The following is a 20,000-nucleotide window of genomic DNA, read 5'->3' on the forward strand; positions in this document are numbered from 1 at the left end:
ATTGCGTTTTGACAGGGAATAACAGAGTATTATTCACCAATATCATGCCTTTCACTAGTTCACATTCCGGAATTTGCATAAAGACATAAAAGCATGTTTGCCGAGGTCTCTGGCCAGGGTCCTGAAGTTCTTCGCGGAATCGTGTCTGAGTCGACTACGCAGGCAGGAGTCGGGCAGGATTCCGCCATACACCCTTTTATTCTTTAACTATGGAAGACAGGAGGCGTAAGGAGAGTTGGTGGGTTGCGAGCGGAGTAACGCCGATGCCGCAACTTCGGCAGGTAGACTGTGATTAAATAACCTGACTGATTGAAGAAGGAGGCGTGGCAAATTCAGTCACGCTCCTCCCAACTTCCGTTTGTAAACGCCATTTAAGTTGTTCTTTCACTTTGATTGTAGCCTACAGTATGTGCTATTTCTCAAGCGGTTTCAAGTCGATTCACTGAGTGAAAATTTGCCGATTTTTAGCTTTCATTGTTTCCCATTCAGAACTGTGCTCATTTTAGTGCCTTTACAGAGTAGTCACATTTTGTCACCATTGACGGGTGACTGTTGATGTTTATCAAGCATGTGTGTCTATATTTAATTCTGTGTTGTTCTGACTCTTAATCAAACTTTAATGACTGTTGATTTTTCACAGACTGATTATGCATTGTTGTTGTTTCCCAGTCTAATGCTGATTGAAAGGTTACATGGAGAAGTGGTTTGCTGTGAACCACATTTAATGATGTTTTATAAACAAAGTTCGGGTGGAGCCTTCGGGATGATTGACAGCAATTAACTCACCCACTGCCGCCGCAGGGTAGGCCTATTTAAGCCGACCTCCTTTTCCATACGTCACACGCTCCGACGTTCGCGAAATCATTCAGTCTGCGTATTGTTTGCATTGACAAGACAGCTCTCACGGAACTGGAAATCCACGCCTCTTCCAGCGATCTGGAGGACAACTTCGTCCCGCCAACACCCGACACCCAGGGCCCTCCGCTGGGCGAAAATAATCTTATTCGTTCCCCTCGCCGCCAGCGTAGGGAATCCAGGACACAGGGTCGCAGAAGGTGCTCCTCTCCCCTGCCCCGTCGCGGGGCAGCATTTCCAGCTCAGCAGCCTCAACTCCGGCGGCAGCACCAGGACCCAAGCCCAGCAGCGTTGACCCTACCCACTGGACGGTGGCTCTCATCCGCAGCACTCTCCATTCCCGCGGCATCGTGTTCTGTAGGTCGGATAGGAAGTTCCATCTCCTCCGCCTTTTAACGCAGTCGGATAACCCGGTCTTTTCGCCCTCCCGCTCCCTCACTTTGTTTTCCTCCCCAGACCAGGAAGCAAGCTGCTCCTTCTGGCATCCCGACGCGGTTCCTTCCGCCGGCCATTCAGCCGGACGAAGCTCACACCACCAGCCACCTGTGGAACCGGCACGCCGACAGCACTCTCCGCACCACACGCTTTCAGAGTATCATTCCGCCCGCTTTAGCCACAGCTACTGCCACGTCAGCGGCTCAGGCCCATTCCCGCCGCATCTCCGCCGTAGTTCCGGATCCGACCCCACTTCTCCAGGCGGCCCCGGTAGCGACAGCGTCGCTACTCCCCTCACCCCTTCTTTCCCTCCCCCATCCACCTCCCCTAGCCAGGACTCGGTCCAGGGCTGCCCCACCTCCAGTCGTTCCGGCGACTGCTCCCCTCCCTCCCCTCTCCCCCCTCCCTTTTCCATTCCGGGGAGCCACGTCTGTACAGCACGCCTCAACTCAAGAGAACCTCACTCATCTCGAAGAGTCACCTCTCACTAGCTCCCCATCTCTCTTATTTCCTTAAGCCCGAGCACCTGGTCTCAGCCGGCGGTCATCGATAGCGACAAGCGTTTTCTACTATTCTCCCCCTAACCCTCTTTCCTTCCCGTGGTTTTTTCTACTTCCCCTGACCCTGTCCCAGGTTGCTCCCCTGAACGACTACCTGGCCATCGCCCGTCTAGTCATCTTGTCAGGTGCAGGCGTAGACCTTTCTACCATTCTTCTACTGGGGAGCTAACCGCTGGGACTCCTGGCTTATCTTGTCCCTCTGCAAACAGTTTCATGCAAAGCACTCCCCAGCTACCATTTCCCCAGTTTTGGCCGATGCAGTCACCATATCATCATTTATCACCCAAAGCACTCACCCACCATATCACTTTCACCTACGCCCCACACTTCACTGATCAAAGTCTCTTCCATTAGAGTCTACCTAGCTGGCATTCATTTCTTCTTCAAACTCCTCCACGGCTCCGAATGCCCTTCCTTCTCTGACACCAGGATAGGCTTGTTAATCAAAGGTATCCGTAGGCAACAGCCAGTCCCCCAAGACTCCCGCCTCCCTATTACCTCAAGCATTCTCGCCACCTGCCTCGCTACCCTTCGCAAAGGGTTCATGTCACCGCATTCCGATTCCACCATCTCCGTTATGTTTCTACTGGCCTTTTTGGGCTGCTGAGATGTAGTGAGTTTACATGCCCTTCGTCTCTCTTCATTCCCGATGTCCACCCGTGCATCGCAGATCTAGAGCAGCTAGACCAAGATACCATTCGATTTACCATCAAACAGAGTAAAACCGATCAGTCCCGAAAAGGATACTCCATATCCATTTAACTCCGCCTCAGATCTTCAGCCTTTCCAATACCTATCTCACTACATCTCATATCGGTCAGCTCAAGCTTACGTCTACTAGCCCGCTCTTCCGTGTCAGGCGAAGGGCTACCCATCACTACGCCACAGATTCGGACACTCTTAAAACCATTCTAGTCAAATCTGGTTTCCTGCAGGATCGCTACTCTGCACCTCCTTCAGGATAGGAGCTGCCACAACAAGCTGCGCTCAGCGGCTTATCGGACAACAAATTAAAATACTGGGCGTTGGTCCTCGGATGCCTACCAGTCTTACATCGGCTCCAATCTAGCGGATTTACGACTCGCTCAGCAAGCACTTATGTAGTTGGTAGCGGCCTTTCTCTGTGATCTTTTGGGGTGCAAGCGGTCATCGCTCTATCGCGATGTCCGCTCCAGGCACTCCAGGACCACGGACAGCTACCTTGCCAAACACGCACTTCTCCCATACATTCTAGTCTAGCTGAAGCAATCATATAGAAGGGCGAACTAGTGAATTGCTTTTGGCCATGGACAATTCTGGATAATAAGAATTCAACAAAATGCTCTCTCTCTATGCTTGGACTTCAATGAAACAGAGCTATAGAAAGCAAATTGTCGACTTAAAATATTTAATTATTTTTGCATGATTACCACAAGTACACTTAACAACATATGAACCATTTTTTATTCATGGCTATGTACTATTTACACTCTAATAACATCCTGCTGTGTAACAGTTATACCACTATCTTACATCTCAGGCTCTCAATTGTAATCATTTCCCCCATGGTTCAGTAACTTACATAGCTGTTTGGCCTATGTAATGACAATGACATGTAATGAAATGTTATTTCTCTTATGCAGCACATGAAAACCCAGAAAAGTCTTCTCCAACTCATTTGTTGTAAACTCATGTGTACTTCACTACTTCACTACTTCCTGGCAAAGCAGTTACAATATCTAGTTAAATGGATCAACATACAAAATTACAATTACCCATGGCATGAACTAGAACAAAACCAATGTACAGATATCAGAATAGCAGACCTCCCCTTCTACTCAGAATCAATAAAAAAATCCGAACTTCTGCCAACGCATTACCATCAATTCAACTCTGACAGCCTGGTGGAAAACAAACCAAATCACAAAATCATTACTAGCACTTAGCAGGTACACCCCACTCTGGCACAATCCAGTGTTCACATTACAGAATAAACCTTTCCACTTCTCCACATGGGCACAAAAAGGAATCTCACATCTTCACCACATGTTTGACAACCACCAATTCATGTCATTTGATACACTGACACAGAAATATGGGAGAGAACAATTCCTTCAATATCAACAGCTTAAACTTAAAATTAAAGAGAAAACAAGCCTCACCAACAACACATTACAACCATCTGAACTTGAAGAAAAAAATATGAAAACTAAATAAGAATAACTTCAAAAAATTTACCTCCCAGCTATATACACTGATCACAAACCTAAAAACAAATAACCTAAATACCTAATAACACTCCCAATAATTAAGTGGGAAAATGACTTGGCGTTCTCTCCCAACCCTGATTATTGGAAACAAATCTGCAATAACACATTTTCCATGACCACTAACACAAATTTACAGCTTATACAGTATAAAGTCATTCATAGATCTCACATCACTTAAAGTAAAATGTTTAAAATGGGCTTAACCAACACAGATATTTGTTCACAATGCACTTTAGGTAGCACAGACGACTATCTGCACGCCATGTGGCTCTGTCAACCTGTCCACTCTTTTTGGGTCACAATCACGGAGGCACTATCTAACATCCTGGACTCCAGAATCCCATCATCTCCAACACTCTGTCTTCTTAATGACATTTCTGAAATCCACATTACGTAACACTTCAAAAAACCCTTGCTCATCTCTCTAACTGTCGCTAAGAAAGTAGTCCTCAAAAACTGGAAATCAAAGAAATCATGCCATATCAATCACTGGAAAAACTTAATCACAGAATATATTACAATAGAAAAACATCATGCACATAGAGAGAAGCAAATGTCAGCCTTTGAAAACACCTGGTCTCCCTTTCTATCATTTTTAAATTCAACAAAACCATAACCCCAAGCTCTCCCCCCTTTCCTTGCCCCCTTCTCTGTCTTTATCTACATGTATCTGTTTATTTGCTTGATTGAATTGATTGGTTGATTGTTTGATTAATTAATCATTGATTAATTAAACTTAATTTATTTATTTATTTTATTTAACCTTATTTCCTCCTTTCCCCCCTACATTCACCACTTTACATATAGACACACACTAGCAATACCCAAACATAGCATGTTACCAAAGCCCTTTACCACGACCACTCACAGACCTTTCTATTCAATTACAAAGATCTGAGTCCCATCCTGTCAGCTCTGTCATCGTCCTGTCCCACTGTCTGTCTGCGTGTCTGTCTGTCTGTATGTCTGTCTATCTGTTTGTCTGACTATCTGTCTGTCTATCCGTCTCACTTGTCTACGTTACCTTATTGCGTTTCATGTGTTTTATGTTTCAATTCACGCTATATGATACGATTCCAGGGTCACATAAATGGTTGAGGTAGGACAATTGTATTTGCACTTGAAAAATATGTTACTAAAATAAAAATAAAGTTGTCCTCTGAAGAGGGGGGGGGGGTTGTGGGCCAAAAAAAAAAAATGTGTTGTGAGTATGGCACTATTAGAATGTCCTTCGCCCTTCTGTCTGCTGCAGGCCACGCGGTGGAGAGGCTGAGCATCGATAAGATCCGCTTCTTCCGGGTGGAGCGCACGTATGCGGTGAAGACGGGAAAGTGGTACTTTGAGTTTGAGGCGGTAACAGGAGGAGACATGCGCGTGGGCTGGGCCCGGCCTGCCTGCAGGCCAGACGTGGAGCTGGGGACGGACGACCTGGCCTTTGTGTTCGATGGCTATAAGGTCAGTCCAACGTCAGACAAACATTTACAGAGGTGTCCAAATAATCCGCAAGTAAATTAAACAGTAACATCAGCCTGATCTAAAAAGTATATTGTCTTGAGTCATTAATCATCACATGCCCTGCAAACAAAAGACCCTGCAAAACAATTAGTCTCACGGTAGAGGAGTTATATGTGACTCGTACAACTACATTCATTAGCAAAGGATCCGTCAAGTACATTTGCTCATTTATTATAATTCATATTTAATAGTTTGATTGATATGGTAGAATAGCCATAAATCTGTCATTTTTTAACACACATCAGACTTCCTTGCACCAGATTTTTGTGGCCTGCACTTGGCGACCTGTCCTTGGCACACTCCTTGAGAACTCCCTCTTGACTGCTTCTTTGGTGTGATTTCTTGGAGAGTGGGTTTGTCATTGGCCTCTAAAAACACTTTCAAAGCCCTCCTTCCTGGAGCTGTGAGCACATGTGCTTTTTTAAAGCACTCTTTGAGCTCCAAAGGCAGAGCACAGACTATATACAGTATAAAGGAGGTGTCTATTATAAAGGAGATACTCTTTGAGCCCTTTGAGTATTATTGGTAAAGTGTTGACTGCTTCCAAGGTCAAAGTTAAAACCCAAGATGCAGTTAAAGCAAACAAGATGCAGATATTAACAAGATGCAGTAAAAGCAAACAAGATGCCGATATTGCCACAATCTGTTACAATCCTGTACCGTAAACAGCACCTCTCATTGTCTACACACACACACACACACACACACACACACACACACACACACACACACACACACACACACACACACACACACAAACGTTCTACAAGCAAGTCTGTTTGTCCTAATCACTTCATTACTCTCTTCAGTACATAACTCTGTTGTTGTTGTTGTTTCAGGGTCACCGGCTGCATATGGGCAGTCGTCTCTTTGGCCGGTGTTGGCACGCAGGTGATGTGGTGGGCTGTATGATCAACATGGAGGACAAGTCCATGATCTTCACCCTCAACGGAGAGATCCTCATCACCAACAAAGGCTCCGAGCTCTGCTTTGCCGACTTTGAGACAGAGGATGGTGAGGGAGGGGGGAGGAAGATATTTAGGGAAGGTTTAAGAGTCAGTGTTAATCTTTTTCTCTCGCTGCCATGCTGTAATCTCACTCCACTGATAATCAGGTCTTATTTCTCTCTGAAAACCTCTAAGTGCCAAATACTGTGCGCATGTTTAAATATAGATCCTTACAGTACTGCATGATGACTTCCTGTGTCATCAGTCATCTCTGACCTGAAGCCAGTTTACTGTGTGCAGTTTGATCTCCCCTCTACACCCCAACACACCCATCCATCCTTGCCTCCATCATTTCTTCATCATTTCTCTGCCATTCTGTTTCCATGTAGGCTTCTTGTACCAGATAACTCTCATATCCAACCCCTCCTCTACAAACCCAGTGCCCACCATCTTTTCCTCTCTTTTATGTCTTCATTAGACTTTCTCTTGTTATCTGCATGTAGTTTTTAGACCCAAGAACTCCTAAACCAATTGCATGGTTCCAAATACATGCTTGTGTTTAGTTCCTGTAGTTCTCTATGCAGGTCTGAAGAAGTGTACTTGGTTCATGTAGTTCTCTGTGCAGGTCTGAAGAAGTGTACTTGGTTCATGTAGTTCTCTATGCAGGTCTGAAGAAGTGTGCTTGGTTCCTGTAGTTCTCTATGCAGGTCTGAAGAGGTGTGCTTGGTTCCTGTAGTTCTCTATGCAGGTCTGAAGAAGTGTGCTTGGTTCCTGTAGTTCTCTATGCAGGTCTGAAGAAGTGTGCTTGGTTCCTGTAGTTCTCTATGCAGGTCTGAAGAAGTGTACTTGTTTGTGTTGCTCTCTTTGCAGGTTTCATCCCGGTGTGCAGTCTGGGTCTGTCTCAGGTGGGCCGGATGAACCTGGGCAAAGACGCCAGCACCTTTAAGTACTACACCATGTGTGGGCTACAGGAGGGCTTTGAGCCATTTGCTGTCAACATGAACCGTGAGGTCACCATGTGGTTTAGCAAGCGCCTGCCCACCTTTGTCAACGTGCCAAAGGACCACAATCACATTGCGGTAATACCCAGCGGAGAGTTGCCTCGTCTATGGGATTTGCTTTGTAAGGGCAGGGTGACTTAAGCTGGGTATCCATTTACAGCTGCAGGCTTTTACTCTTGAGCTTTTAAAGGGACATGGAGGTCACTGTATTGTCAAACAACTCCTGATGTTTGTGCTGTAATCATTAGATGGCATGTCAGATGACTGCAACTGTGCCTAGCCTATGTTCTGTTGTCTATGGACTCAAAGATATGTTGTAAACAATGTGGCCCAATCTCCTCAGGTGACCAGGATCGACGGCACTATTGACAGCCCGCCGTGTCTGAAGGTGACCCACAAGACCTTTGGGACGCAGAACAGCAATGCTGACATGGTGTTCTGCCGACTGAGCATGCCCGTCGAGTTCCACTCCACCTTCAAGATCACTACCTCCATGGACATCAACGGAGTGCATGAGGACGAGTCGCTGAAGCTTAAACACAGGTGTCCACACGTCGATCAGTAGTGTTCATTCAATCAATCAGCTCAAACGATCAATGAAAAAATCAATCAGTGTCTGCCCTACTTCCATTATGGAGGAACAGACACTCACTTAAATTGACTGAAGACAAAATATCACTATTGTCTACCGGTAATGTTTAGTCAATCAGAAAGGCCAACAATCAATCTGTGTAAAGAGTAAGGCCATTATACATAAGGATTTACTCACTAGAATTTGTTGGTGAGCCAAAATGTCTCTTTTGAACCGTTCTGGAATAACAATTCACTCTGTCAAAATATAACTTCTTCACTGTCCTCAACTGTTTTTCCTTAGTCAGAAAGCTGCCAATATGTCATCTAAAAAGGCTTGTGCAAGTTGACTGTTAAAAGCTTACTGAATCAATTCTTCTGTTCAGACACACAGTGAAATCCATGAAACACATAGAGGACGGAAGGAGAACTGACTACAGCAGCATAACCATGGTCAGTCACGATTTTAGTTTGTGACCCATTCTTACCAAACCCTTACTAACACATACCAAACACCAAGCACACTTGAAGTGATGTGTGTGTCTTACACTGGTTTTGTGTGTTTCAGTACTACCACTCTGTGAGGGTGTTTGCTGGACAGGACCCGTCCTGTGTGTGGGTGGGCTGGGTCACCCCTGACTACCATTACCATAGCAACAACTTCAACCTCAGTAAGAATCGGAGCGTCACTGTAACCCTGGGAGATGAGCGTGGGCGGGTCCATGAGAGGTACACTCCCCCTTCTTTACTCCGTTCGCTGCAGTCTTCCATGAATAGCTCAATTACAATTGTAGTGTGATGGTGCTAGACTTGCGCTAAATATACGTTTTTACCAAAGATACCTCAATAAATGTGAGATGGTTCTATAAAGCAGGAAGAGGCTGATGTGCACATTCAAGGTGCAGGACAAGATGTTTTTTGTCTCTCTTTATTTATTCATACTTGGCTCCAAGCAAGAGAACAGATAGTTATATATAACCTATAGTGTAAAAATGTAATTATACTAACAAACATGTCACCTTTTGAACTATAGTAATACCTTTAACCAATTATCCACGAGACTGCAGGATTTTCATATGAATTGTTTAGTGCAGACTCCAGTCTCCTGTGTTGTGAAATGACGGACTAGTTGACCTCAGATGACAAGGCTGTACGATCTCGTCCCATGAGTTGCTGTGTTTTCCTGCGCCCCCAGTGTGAAGAGGAGTAACTGCTACATGGTGTGGTGTGGGGACATCACTAGCTCCAGCCACTCATCCAGCCGCAGTAATGTGGATCTGGAGCTGGGTTGCTTCATTGACCTCTCTACTGGCCTTGTGGCCTTCACAGTCAATGGCAAAGAGCTGACCACTTCGTACCAGGTAATGTCCTTTGATGTAACATTTCTCATTTTCTATGGATGGAAATCAGTTTTTTTACCAAGCTTAGACATGGAATGATTCCAATCACCACCTGGCACAGTGATAACTCTGCAGACAGTGTACCAAAAGCAAACAACACATTTAAACATTTAGGTCATTTTGGAATCTGCCATGAAGCAGTTAGTTACATTTTAAAGAGGTAATTAACTATTTTCTGAATTGTTGCAGTGCTTGCAGCCTAAAAGGTCTTTTCAATGTTATTCACCTATGTATGTGCGTTTTTATCTTTGATTTGATTTGAGTATATTTTGCTGCAATCTTTAATCTTTGAAACTAAATCTTCCTCTGGTGAATATGAAGCCATCAGTATAGAGTGTACATTCCCCTTGAGCTGTTTTACGGTGTTGCACACAGTACCCAAGTAGCAAGTATTAGCAGAAGCTCTGTAAGAGCACTGCCAAGCCTGAGCTGGGAGTCTGACAGCCGGGTCTGTTCTCAGACGAGGTGAACAAAACTGCGCTCTTTAAAGGCCATGATCTTCTTAAACTCATCCTAGCGAGGTACACGCAAAGCGACACAGCCGATGAGTCATCTCCACGGCTTTCCAGCCAGCTCACGGCTACGCTTCCCTGGTCACACACACACACACACACACACACACACACACACACACACACACACACACACACACACACACACACAGAGAATCTGAGTCAGATTTTGTGTGTGTCTAGGGGCAATTGCACACACCTGCACACATCTCCTAACAGCAGGACCTCCATGAGTCAGAGGCAGAGATTGAGATTTCCAGAACTTCTGGTGTTTTTCTTGACTGAAGTCAATCAAGTGCACATCAAAATAAAAAGAATTCTGCAACAGCTCCCGACAAGAGCTCCCTGTGTTTCAGTTAAAAAATGTGCAAGCATACATGGTTTGTTTTCTGAAAGTCCTAGTTTGAAGATATTTGGTTTATTTTTGTTTTTAGTCATTATTTGGGTCACATTTTTAGCAACAATAGGAGAACTAAACAGTAGGACAATAAAACTAAACATTAGGAAAATAACGAGTAATTAGTAAAAGGCTTTCGTACAAAGTCAAGGGGCCGCCACTGCAAAACAAAGGATGCAGTTGACATAATGCACAGTTGATTTGGACTGCTGTTGACTTTTTGCCCAAGGCCAAATTCTGAAATGAAAGAAAATAGGCGCTATGCATTCTTTTTGCATCGCATGCAAACACATTAAAGGGAAGAATGAATGTGTTTGTATGGATTGAGTCCGTGGATTGGTTCTCTTATGAGATGCTTAGGAATTTACAGGCCCACTGTCAAAATGGCCCCAGGACATCTGAAGTGGAACAGAGTGTGTCTCAGCATGCTCACAATGTCTTTTGTTTCTCTTTCTTCTCAATCGCAATTTCTTATACCTCTCTGTTGTGTGTGTGTGTGTGTGTGTGTGTGTGTGTGTGTGTGTGTGTGTGTGTGTGTGTGTGTGTGTGTGCGTGTGTGTGTGTGTGTGTGTGTGTGTGTGTGTGTGTGTGTGTGTATGTGTGTGTGTGTGTGCCATCTCTTGCACAGGTGGAGCCAAATACAAAGCTCTTCCCTGCTGTGTTTGTGCTCCCCACCAGTCCGAACCTATTCCAGTTTGAACTGGCCAAGATCAAGGTTGGTCCTTTTTTCTTTTCTTTTCCTTTCTGCTCTTGTCTTTTCTTTTAAAAATGTCTCCACACAAAAGCCGACCTTTCCTTGGTGTTGCAGGTGAAGCATCTGTCTAATGAATTGATTGTCATGACTTTGCTGGTCTAGGAGTCTGAGTCTCCCTCCTCATGAGTCTTCTGCTTCCCCTCTCTGTCTAGTTCTATCTGAGGGTCTCTGCCTTCCATGCTCCTCTGTGTTCAGTCACTGTGTCACTTTCTTTATCTTCTCCACTGCTCCATCAATCTGCCTTTGCATGCCCCCTTTCCTCCTTCTGTCTCTCTCCTTCTACCCCTCTCTCTTTCTCTCTCTCTCTCTCTATCTCTCTCTCTCTCTCTCTCTCTCTCTCTCTATCTATCTCTCACTCTCTTTCTCTCTCTCTTGTTGGTCCTTGAACTTGTTGGTGTTTTATTAGTGTGGAAAAGATAGACTTATAACTGTGTGGAAAAGATAGACAGTAATCTACTAAAGTAATGTTAAATATTTTTGTCAACAGATATTTTTGTATTGTTACAGCATTTCTGATCATACAATTAATCTACACATATAATAGAAAAAAACCTTGTCTCTTTCACTTTTACACCTCCCTCTCTCTCTCTCTCTCTCTCTCTCTCTCTCTCTCTCTCTCTCTCTCTCTCCCCTCTTCAGAACACCATGCCCCTGTCATCAGCGGTGTTTAAGAGTGAGCACCGTAACCCTGTGCCCCAGTGTCCCCCACGGCTGGACGTGCAGACCATCAATGCGGTGCTGTGGAGCCGCATGCCCAACTGCTTCCTGAAGGTGGAGACTGCGCGGGTCAGTGAGAGGCACGGCTGGGCTGTCCAGTGTGTGGAGCCACTGCAGATGTTGGCCGTGCATATCCCTGAGGAAAACAGGTGGGAATGCGCACACACACACACACACACACACACACACACACACACACACACACACACACACACACACACATACACACACGCACACACACACACACACTTCACATCACTTTGATATTGTAATTGCCAAGCCTCTTCTGTCCACAACATTCTCCATTCTACATCTTCCCTCTTTGAACATTATGAATGCATCAGCTGGCCAGCTGGGTCCATGTAAATCTTCTCCCTGTGTCCATGGTCTGTCTGTCCTGCAGGTGTGTGGACATCATGGAGTTGTCCGAGCAGGAAGACCTGCGTAAGTTCCACTACCACACGCTGAGGCTGTACTGTGCCCTCTGTGCCCTGGGCAACACACGCGTGGCTCACGCCCTGTGCAGCCACCTGGACCAGGCCCAGCTGCTCTACACCATCGACAACCAGTACCTGTCCGGTCAGCTGCGCGAGGGCTTCTACGACGTGCTGATCAGCATCCACCTGGAGACAGCCAAGGAGGCGCGCCTGATGATGAACAACGAGTTCATCATCCCCGTCACCGCGGAGACGCGCAGCATCCGCCTCTTCTCCGATGCCTCCAAGAAGCACCAGCCTCCGGGTGTGGGCCTGAGCACGTCACTCAAGCCGCGGCTGCACTTCGCCCCGCCCTGCTTCATCTCCAGCACCAAGCGCGAGCAGCACCTCTACAGCCCCCAGATCCCCCTGGACGTGCTCAAAGAGAAGGCCATCTCCATGCTTACAGAGGCTGTGCAGGTATCCACCCCACATGTCTGTCAGAAATTACGCTTCTGTATTAGAGGGGCACACATCGAAAACTGACAATAAGGTCCAAGTGTGCTGATCAGAAAATGTTCAGATATACACAGGAGAGGTGTTCAAGTCCTTGTGATGTACAGTAGGTAGGGGGATTCCCACTGTGGCCAATCAACATCCAAGCCTATTATATTATATGTAATGTTATTTTGATGCAGGATACATATGCCGCATGCTGCACTCAGGATCCCTAGAGCCCTCCTTCAGCTCCTCCTCCATGCACTGCAGTGGCTTGAATGGCCAACCATGACCATGATTGAAACCCAAACATGACAAGCATGAAAGTCCCTGTCTGTTGGCTCAAGTGAAAATACCCAACTCATCTCTATGGTCTTATCTCTATGGTCTTATTCAGATATCCAATCAATACACTCCTACTTACTTTTGTATTTACAGAATAAGGAAACAGAGTGCAGCTGTTCCGAGGTCTCCACTCTCTTCCCTTAATTATGCTGCTTACTCTCATATATTTTCCATCTAGTGTGTGACCAAAAACATGACAGCCCCCACATTACAGTTCATTACAAAACTGTTTACTGGGTTATTGCAGGTTTGGTTACTTCATTACTACAGTATCATCACAATTCCTATAGATAGATCATTTGATGAATCCGTAAACTTAAGCTTACGCTTCCCTCACACAGGGTGGCGGTGATCACATCCGGGACCCGGTGGGCGGTAGCGTGGAGTACCAGTTTGTGCCGATCCTCAAGCTCATCGGCACGCTGCTCACCATGGGCGTCTTGGCCAGCCAGGACGTCCACAAGATCCTGCTGCTCATTGAGCCCAACGTGTTCGGAGAGCAGAGGGAGGAGGCTGGAGGTGGAGGTGGAGGTGGTGGAGGTGGAGGTGGAGGAGGAGGAGGAGACAGAGTCGGGAAGGAGGGGATGAGCAGTGTGGAGGAAAAAGCGGTGGAGGCCGGGGAGGCGGAGGCCAAAGATGCCAAGCAGCCCAGGAAGGGACTGCTGGAGAAGAGGCTGCCTGAGTCAGTCAAACGACAGGTGGGGATGCCGCATTTAATTATGAACTCAAGTGACCATTATGAATGGCAGACACCACTGGCATACTGATTACAGTTTTACATTCTGCAGTGCCACAGTGAAGGACCCCATGTGATGGAGTGGTGGCTTGTAGATTGCTCCTGATGAAACTGTGTACTTACAGTAATGTCATGATAGTCTTTCAGACAGTTGATAATCACACTATGATCATTGCACTAATAATGTCAAATTGCATTTGAGTCCTATTAGTCGGATATTTCACTCTGAATTGTACTTTTCAAGCTCCAGTATTCATTTATTATTTTCTCTGGCCCTTATTGGTCTATGAGTACCACAAGCAGATGTTGGAAGCTAATACCACTGAGGAGAATTCACTCTATTCACATTTCAGTACTATTGTGTTATATAGCTTTTAGATGCAAAGTAGCTCAGCACATGCTCAATAGCATGTTGTTGTGTGTGTGTGTGTGTGTGTGTGTGTGTGTGTGTGTGTGTGTGTGTGTGTGTGTGTGTGTGTGTGTGTGTGTGTGTGTGTGTGTGTGTGTGAGTGTGTCTCTGTGTGTGTGTTTGTCTATGCACTGTTGCCATTTTTCTCTCTGTTTATCAGATGTGTGAGCTTCTTCACTACTTCTGTGACTGCGAGCTGAAGCACCGTATCGAGGCCATCGTGTCGTTCTCCGACATCTTTGTGTCCAAGCTGCAGTTCAACCAGAAGTTCCGCTACAATGAGCTCATGCTGGCGCTCAACATGTCCGCCGCTGTGACCGCCAAGAAGACCAAGGAGTTCCGCTCACCACCCCAGGAGCAGGTGACCAGCACGTCATCTGATACAACTAGGGATGGGCCAGATTTGTAAACTTAACTTTTTATGATCCAATACTGCACTTTTTCCCTCATCGGTCTAGAATTCAACTCAATGTGTGGAACTGTGTGAAAATCACATAGTTGTAGAAATTAAAACTATAATTGTAATTTCATGAAAAACTGACTAGTTGTCTGATTTGACCCCAGCTCAGGGACAGATGGCTGTATTTTTGCTGTAGTATGGCTTTGTTTGCACCATAATTTCATTTCACTGTTCATTGTTTTCCTATCAAGCAGCAAGGACATTACTGGACAGAACATTTTATAGATTATTTTATAGAGAGGGATAGTAGATTTGATTTTTAAAAATCAACAACAGGTCAGTTTACATGTGTGTAATTGCATAATTGTACTCACAAACTCTGTGAGTCTTGCAGATTTTGTATGTTTTCCCCTATAATGGTAAATGGACTGTGTTTGCACAGCTCTCCTCTCCACCACAAAGAGTACACACCCTTCTCACCTACTGTACCAGCAGCAGAGGCTGCCGTGCCGTTTAGTGCTGCAGGCTGCCTAGTGGGAGCAGTTAGGGGTTCAACATCCTCCTCACAGACTTCTCAGCCTGCAGCCAGGAGACGCAGAGCTTGTAGCAGAGCCCTTCAATTCCCAAACAACTGCTACAATCCAGAGCTACTGCTGGCAGCTTCCAAAACTGTCTTGTCCAAACACGATATGTCTTCTCCAGAGGGAGAAAAGGCTTGATTGTGGAGTTCCTGTTGCCAGTTTTGATGGGATTTGCTCTGGGTTTTTATATGCTACCCTCACTGATTTTATGATAGAGAAGGAGTGTAAAAGTCATATTAGGCAGTGGGCCAGATTTGTTGGAATGAGACCTTGTGGGGGCTGTCATTGTCATGGTCATTATCATGATCATTATCATTTTTCTGCCTGGGTATCAGAGTGATGTTTGATGATATACTTCTTTACTATACACACATATGAGCAAACAAGTCCAAATCATGTACTGCTGTCATATACAGTACAGTACTGCTCTTTCTCTCTTCAAATACCCTACTACCATGCCAGTTTCTTTGGCCTCTTTCTTCCTAAGGATGGTGTAGTGCTAGGTTTAATCAATTTGTCATATCATATATATATTGCTTATTGCACATTGTTGAAGACAACTAGATGTGAATATCTTTTCTTTTTCTCATTTTCCCTTTCCTAATGTGAAGTCCGCCACAAAACAGTCGTCTTGGGTACTGTTCACTAGAGCTCCAGTGCAGTTTGAATGCTATCTGCTTCAAAACCAGAAAATAAACTGCCGTTTTTGTGACGTTGCAAAGCTATATCGGTAAATAGACGCCAGTGTTTATGACATAAACGCAAACAAAAATGTAATGACCAGCTCAGTCAGGGCTAGGGAGGGCTAGGGAGAAGTACTGTAATCGCACTTGGGTTTGGTCCAGTTAAACAGACCAAGTGTGAAGGCAACCTTACATTCAGAGGCCTTTACAAAGGCTCCCATCTGCCTACAGTACATGTTCTGGGGTATTTAGGTCTTGCTTCTGTTCTCTCACTGTGACTTTTATAACATTACTTGGTGACTTTTAAAGCAACATATATTTTTCGATGACTTTTAAAAATCTAAAACTGTGCATTTCCTGATGACATTTGCAACTGTATATTTTCTTTTAAACTTTTAAAAGTGCTGTTCCCTGAGTCACTCCTGTGTCACGTTGCTATGGTGACTCTGGCTCTCCTTCAGCTGTCTACAGTGTCTTTGACTGGGTGGCCCTGAAACTCCACCCAGCCCACCAGGCCACTTCCCTATCATCCCCAGCCAAAACCTCACAAAAAACACTGCTGCCTTCACCTCTGTCCTCTCCCCATCTCTCTGTCCTTCGTGGCCATATATCTACCTCAGCACTTTAATAAACCCCACTCCTTGGTTAATGGAGGCTGTATGGGGCTAGAGAGTTAGGTTGGCTAAAATCAGACCCTCCAGGGTCATGCCCATGAAATCCAGTGCTTTTGGATTATTGTATTCGTTTGGAGAAGACGTCGTCAAAATGATTTAAGGAGGTGTCAGGATAGTTCATGTGAGGACGGGTTATTCCTGTTTCAAGTTCAGTGCACTGGTATGTCTTTGTGGAAGACTTTGTATGCTGCCTCCATCATCTGAGGATAATGTATTATATCACAGAAGAATTAAGAAGCATATTAAATGACTTAATTAGACAGATCTCACTACCTACCTATTTATATCTATTTTTCTATGTACATACACAAAGTTTCAGAATAGCATATCTGACATTATATATTCTGTTTTCAGATCAACATGCTGCTGAACTTCAGTATGGGGGAGGACTGCCCTTGTCCAGAGGAGATCCAGGAGGAGCTCTATAAGTTCCACAATGAACTGCGTCTCCACTGCGGTAAGGGAACTCACAGAACTACTCACTGATCCCACTGCTTAAAATAACTTCAACACTGATGTTGTAAGATGAATAATTATCACCTCTCCAATGAATTTCACCTCAGATTCCGGCAAGTTAAGATTCAATTGGTAAATCCTTAAGGGCTTTGAATAATAAATATTTAACAATCATGTCAGCAAATACTGTTTGGAAGTTTGAATGTTGAAAGAACATTCTTTAGACCATAGTTGACCATGTTGACAGATTATACTGTTATGGCATATAATAAACATTAGCAAGATTTGTAAATTGTGAATATCTTGGCACATTCTGACATGGCTTTGTCTTCTTAGCATGCTGTGACATATACTGGAATTGTGTGAAGCAAAAGGCTCAGGGTAGAACTGAGGAGAGAGAGAGTGAGAGAAGTGATGACAAAAAAACTCTCACTGTGTCTCTCACCTTCGGCAAGGTCTCTTTGCCAGCATCTCTCTCTCTCTCTCTCTCTCTCTCTCTCTCTCTCTCTCTCTCTTGCTCTCTCTCTGAAACACATGTGCACGCACACACACACACACACACACACACACACACACACACACACACACACACACACACACACACACACACACACTCACACACACAGGCACACACTTTCTCTCACACATACACACATACTCTCACACAAACAGGCACGCACCCATATGCACCACACACATAGTTGCATTCATACACACACACACACACACACACACACCTGCTCACTTGCTGCAGATAAGACACAGTTCAGTGGCTCTTTGGATGGCGCTGGCATGGAGATGTTTGGTTAAATAATTGAGCAGGGCTGGCTCTGTGGGGGGCGGTGGGGTAGTGAGAAGTGCCTCCCAAGCAGCCACTCCACAACCCAACCACATACCTACACACAGTGCAGTTAGAGTCAAAAATAACAAGGAGAAGACAGGAAATGCTATTCTGTTCAGAGCTGAACACTTAACCATAGTGTATAATTCAGTACTATGTGAAATTAAGTCTGCCGTTCTTTGTGATTGGTATTTGCTTTTGCTAAATGAATAGAACAGAGCAAAATTAAATAGAATTTAATGAATCAAATCAAATTCAGTCCAATAAATCAAAGGAAACTCACCCTGGTGAAACCAAGTAGAATTGAGTTGAGTTGTCAAGCACACGGTGTATGTGTGTGTGTGTACTGTATGTGTGTGTGTGTGTGTGTGTGTGTGTGTGTGTGTGTGCACAGGTATCCCCATGGAAGAGGAGGAAGAAGAGCCGGACCTGACCATCCGGGGCCGACTGATGGCTCTAGTGTACAAGATCAAAGGACACCCACAGAAGACTGAGCAGGAGCCTAAAGAGAAGGAGCTCGCTGCACCCAGTAAGAACCACTCACCTGAACTATACTCACACACATACACACACACACACACACACACACACACACACACACACACACACACACACACACACACACACACACACACACACACACACACACACACACACACACACACACACACACACACACACACACACACACACACACACACACACACACACACACACACACACACACACACACACACACACACACACACACACACACACACACACATATTTATTTTTTTCGTTTGCTTTGTTTGTTTGTGTTTTGTTGGAAACTCTTTTTGGAAACTCTTCTGCTAGCGTCCACCTCCTCCAGGTTAAGGAAGGAGAGATTCCCTCCAGGTGCCGGTGTTTACTATCTGGGAGTTGCTCATTAGTTTATATCTCTCAGCCAGGAGGCAAGGCTACAGTACGGGGAGAGCTTACATCAACTTATTTATCTACCTCCTCACAGTGCACAACCCAGCCAAACATTTTCATCCAGGTGCATACTGTATGTCTTCAGAGGATTCTTCTATCCTGCACAACTACCGGTAATAGCTATGCAATTGTGTGTCGGCTATTTGCAATAGGCTAAATACATCTTTGTTGAAAGCAGAAACATGGTGGCCATTGCACCAGAGACATACAGTAGTGCTCATGTGTGTTTCATAATGTGTTCAGCTTCACCTCACTCACAGGCACAGTACTGACGCTGGTTGATCCTTTTTGGGAGGGGTACTGGAGCAGTGAGATCTGACATTTCACTGTGTGTGTGTGTGCATGCGTGCGTGCGTGCGTGTGTGCTTGCGTGCGTGTGTGTGTGTGTGCGTGCATGTGTGTGTGTGTGTGTGTGTGTATTCTGTTGTGTGTGTGATGGAGCTGGTTGGTTAGCATTCAGCACTTTGTGTTAGTGCTCCAGACACTGAGTACAGGATGTGTGAGCACATGTGCTTTAGCTGAGCTGCGAGAGAAAAGGAAACAAAATGAGACACCAATGGAGGTGCAGGCATTGAGCTTTTAGTTGCAGACTTGCAGACTTAAACACACACACACACACTCTCTCTCTCTCTCTCACACTCTCTCTCTCTTTCACACACACACACACACTCTCTCTCTCTCTCTCACACACTCTCTCTCTCTCTTTCACACACACACACTCTCTCTCTCTCTCTTTTCCCCACACACACATTGCTGCAATATCAATTGCAGAACACGCAGAACAATGCACAGAATCTGTTCAGTGTGAAACACGAATGTGTGTGTACGTGGAACTGCAGTGCAGTGTTTGGGCTGTTTGTTACAGTAATCCACAATATTTTTTTTTAAGTAGAGCACTGCCAAGCATTGTTTGGCACAATTATTATTCATCTGTTGTTCCAAAGTCAAGAAAATCTCCCTGAATCATGGAGGTCTTCACCACACAAATTGTACAACCCTCAGCACATCCAGCGTGCTAAGCACACAAAAGAGAAACAGATTGTTTGTGTGTGTGTGTGTTTACCCACATACTGTACCCTGTAACCATCAGCC

At 45.1% G+C, this 20,000-nt stretch overlaps 1 protein-coding gene across 13 annotated transcripts in view; it reads left to right on the forward strand.

Moving 5' to 3' along the window:
- Window positions 1-20,000, forward strand: part of LOC125284383 (ryanodine receptor 3-like) — a 200,840-nt gene that overhangs the window by 103,894 nt on the left and 76,946 nt on the right. For all 13 annotated transcript variants that reach the window (XM_048228300.1, XM_048228301.1, XM_048228305.1 and 10 more), the window contains 14 exons: window positions 5,352-5,554; window positions 6,454-6,628; window positions 7,432-7,640; window positions 7,906-8,105; window positions 8,519-8,585; window positions 8,701-8,861; window positions 9,328-9,493; window positions 11,070-11,156; window positions 11,835-12,061; window positions 12,316-12,808; window positions 13,513-13,869; window positions 14,477-14,677; window positions 17,009-17,111; window positions 18,346-18,480. In XM_048228300.1, coding sequence (XP_048084257.1) covers window positions 5,352-5,554; window positions 6,454-6,628; window positions 7,432-7,640; window positions 7,906-8,105; window positions 8,519-8,585; window positions 8,701-8,861; window positions 9,328-9,493; window positions 11,070-11,156; window positions 11,835-12,061; window positions 12,316-12,808; window positions 13,513-13,869; window positions 14,477-14,677; window positions 17,009-17,111; window positions 18,346-18,480 — 2,784 coding nt within the window. The remainder of the gene's footprint in view (window positions 1-5,351; window positions 5,555-6,453; window positions 6,629-7,431; window positions 7,641-7,905; window positions 8,106-8,518; window positions 8,586-8,700; window positions 8,862-9,327; window positions 9,494-11,069; window positions 11,157-11,834; window positions 12,062-12,315; window positions 12,809-13,512; window positions 13,870-14,476; window positions 14,678-17,008; window positions 17,112-18,345; window positions 18,481-20,000) is intronic.

This window comes from Alosa alosa, chromosome 19 (genome assembly GCF_017589495.1).
Source record: "Alosa alosa isolate M-15738 ecotype Scorff River chromosome 19, AALO_Geno_1.1, whole genome shotgun sequence".
Classification (NCBI taxonomy): Eukaryota; Metazoa; Chordata; class Actinopteri; order Clupeiformes; family Clupeidae; genus Alosa; species Alosa alosa.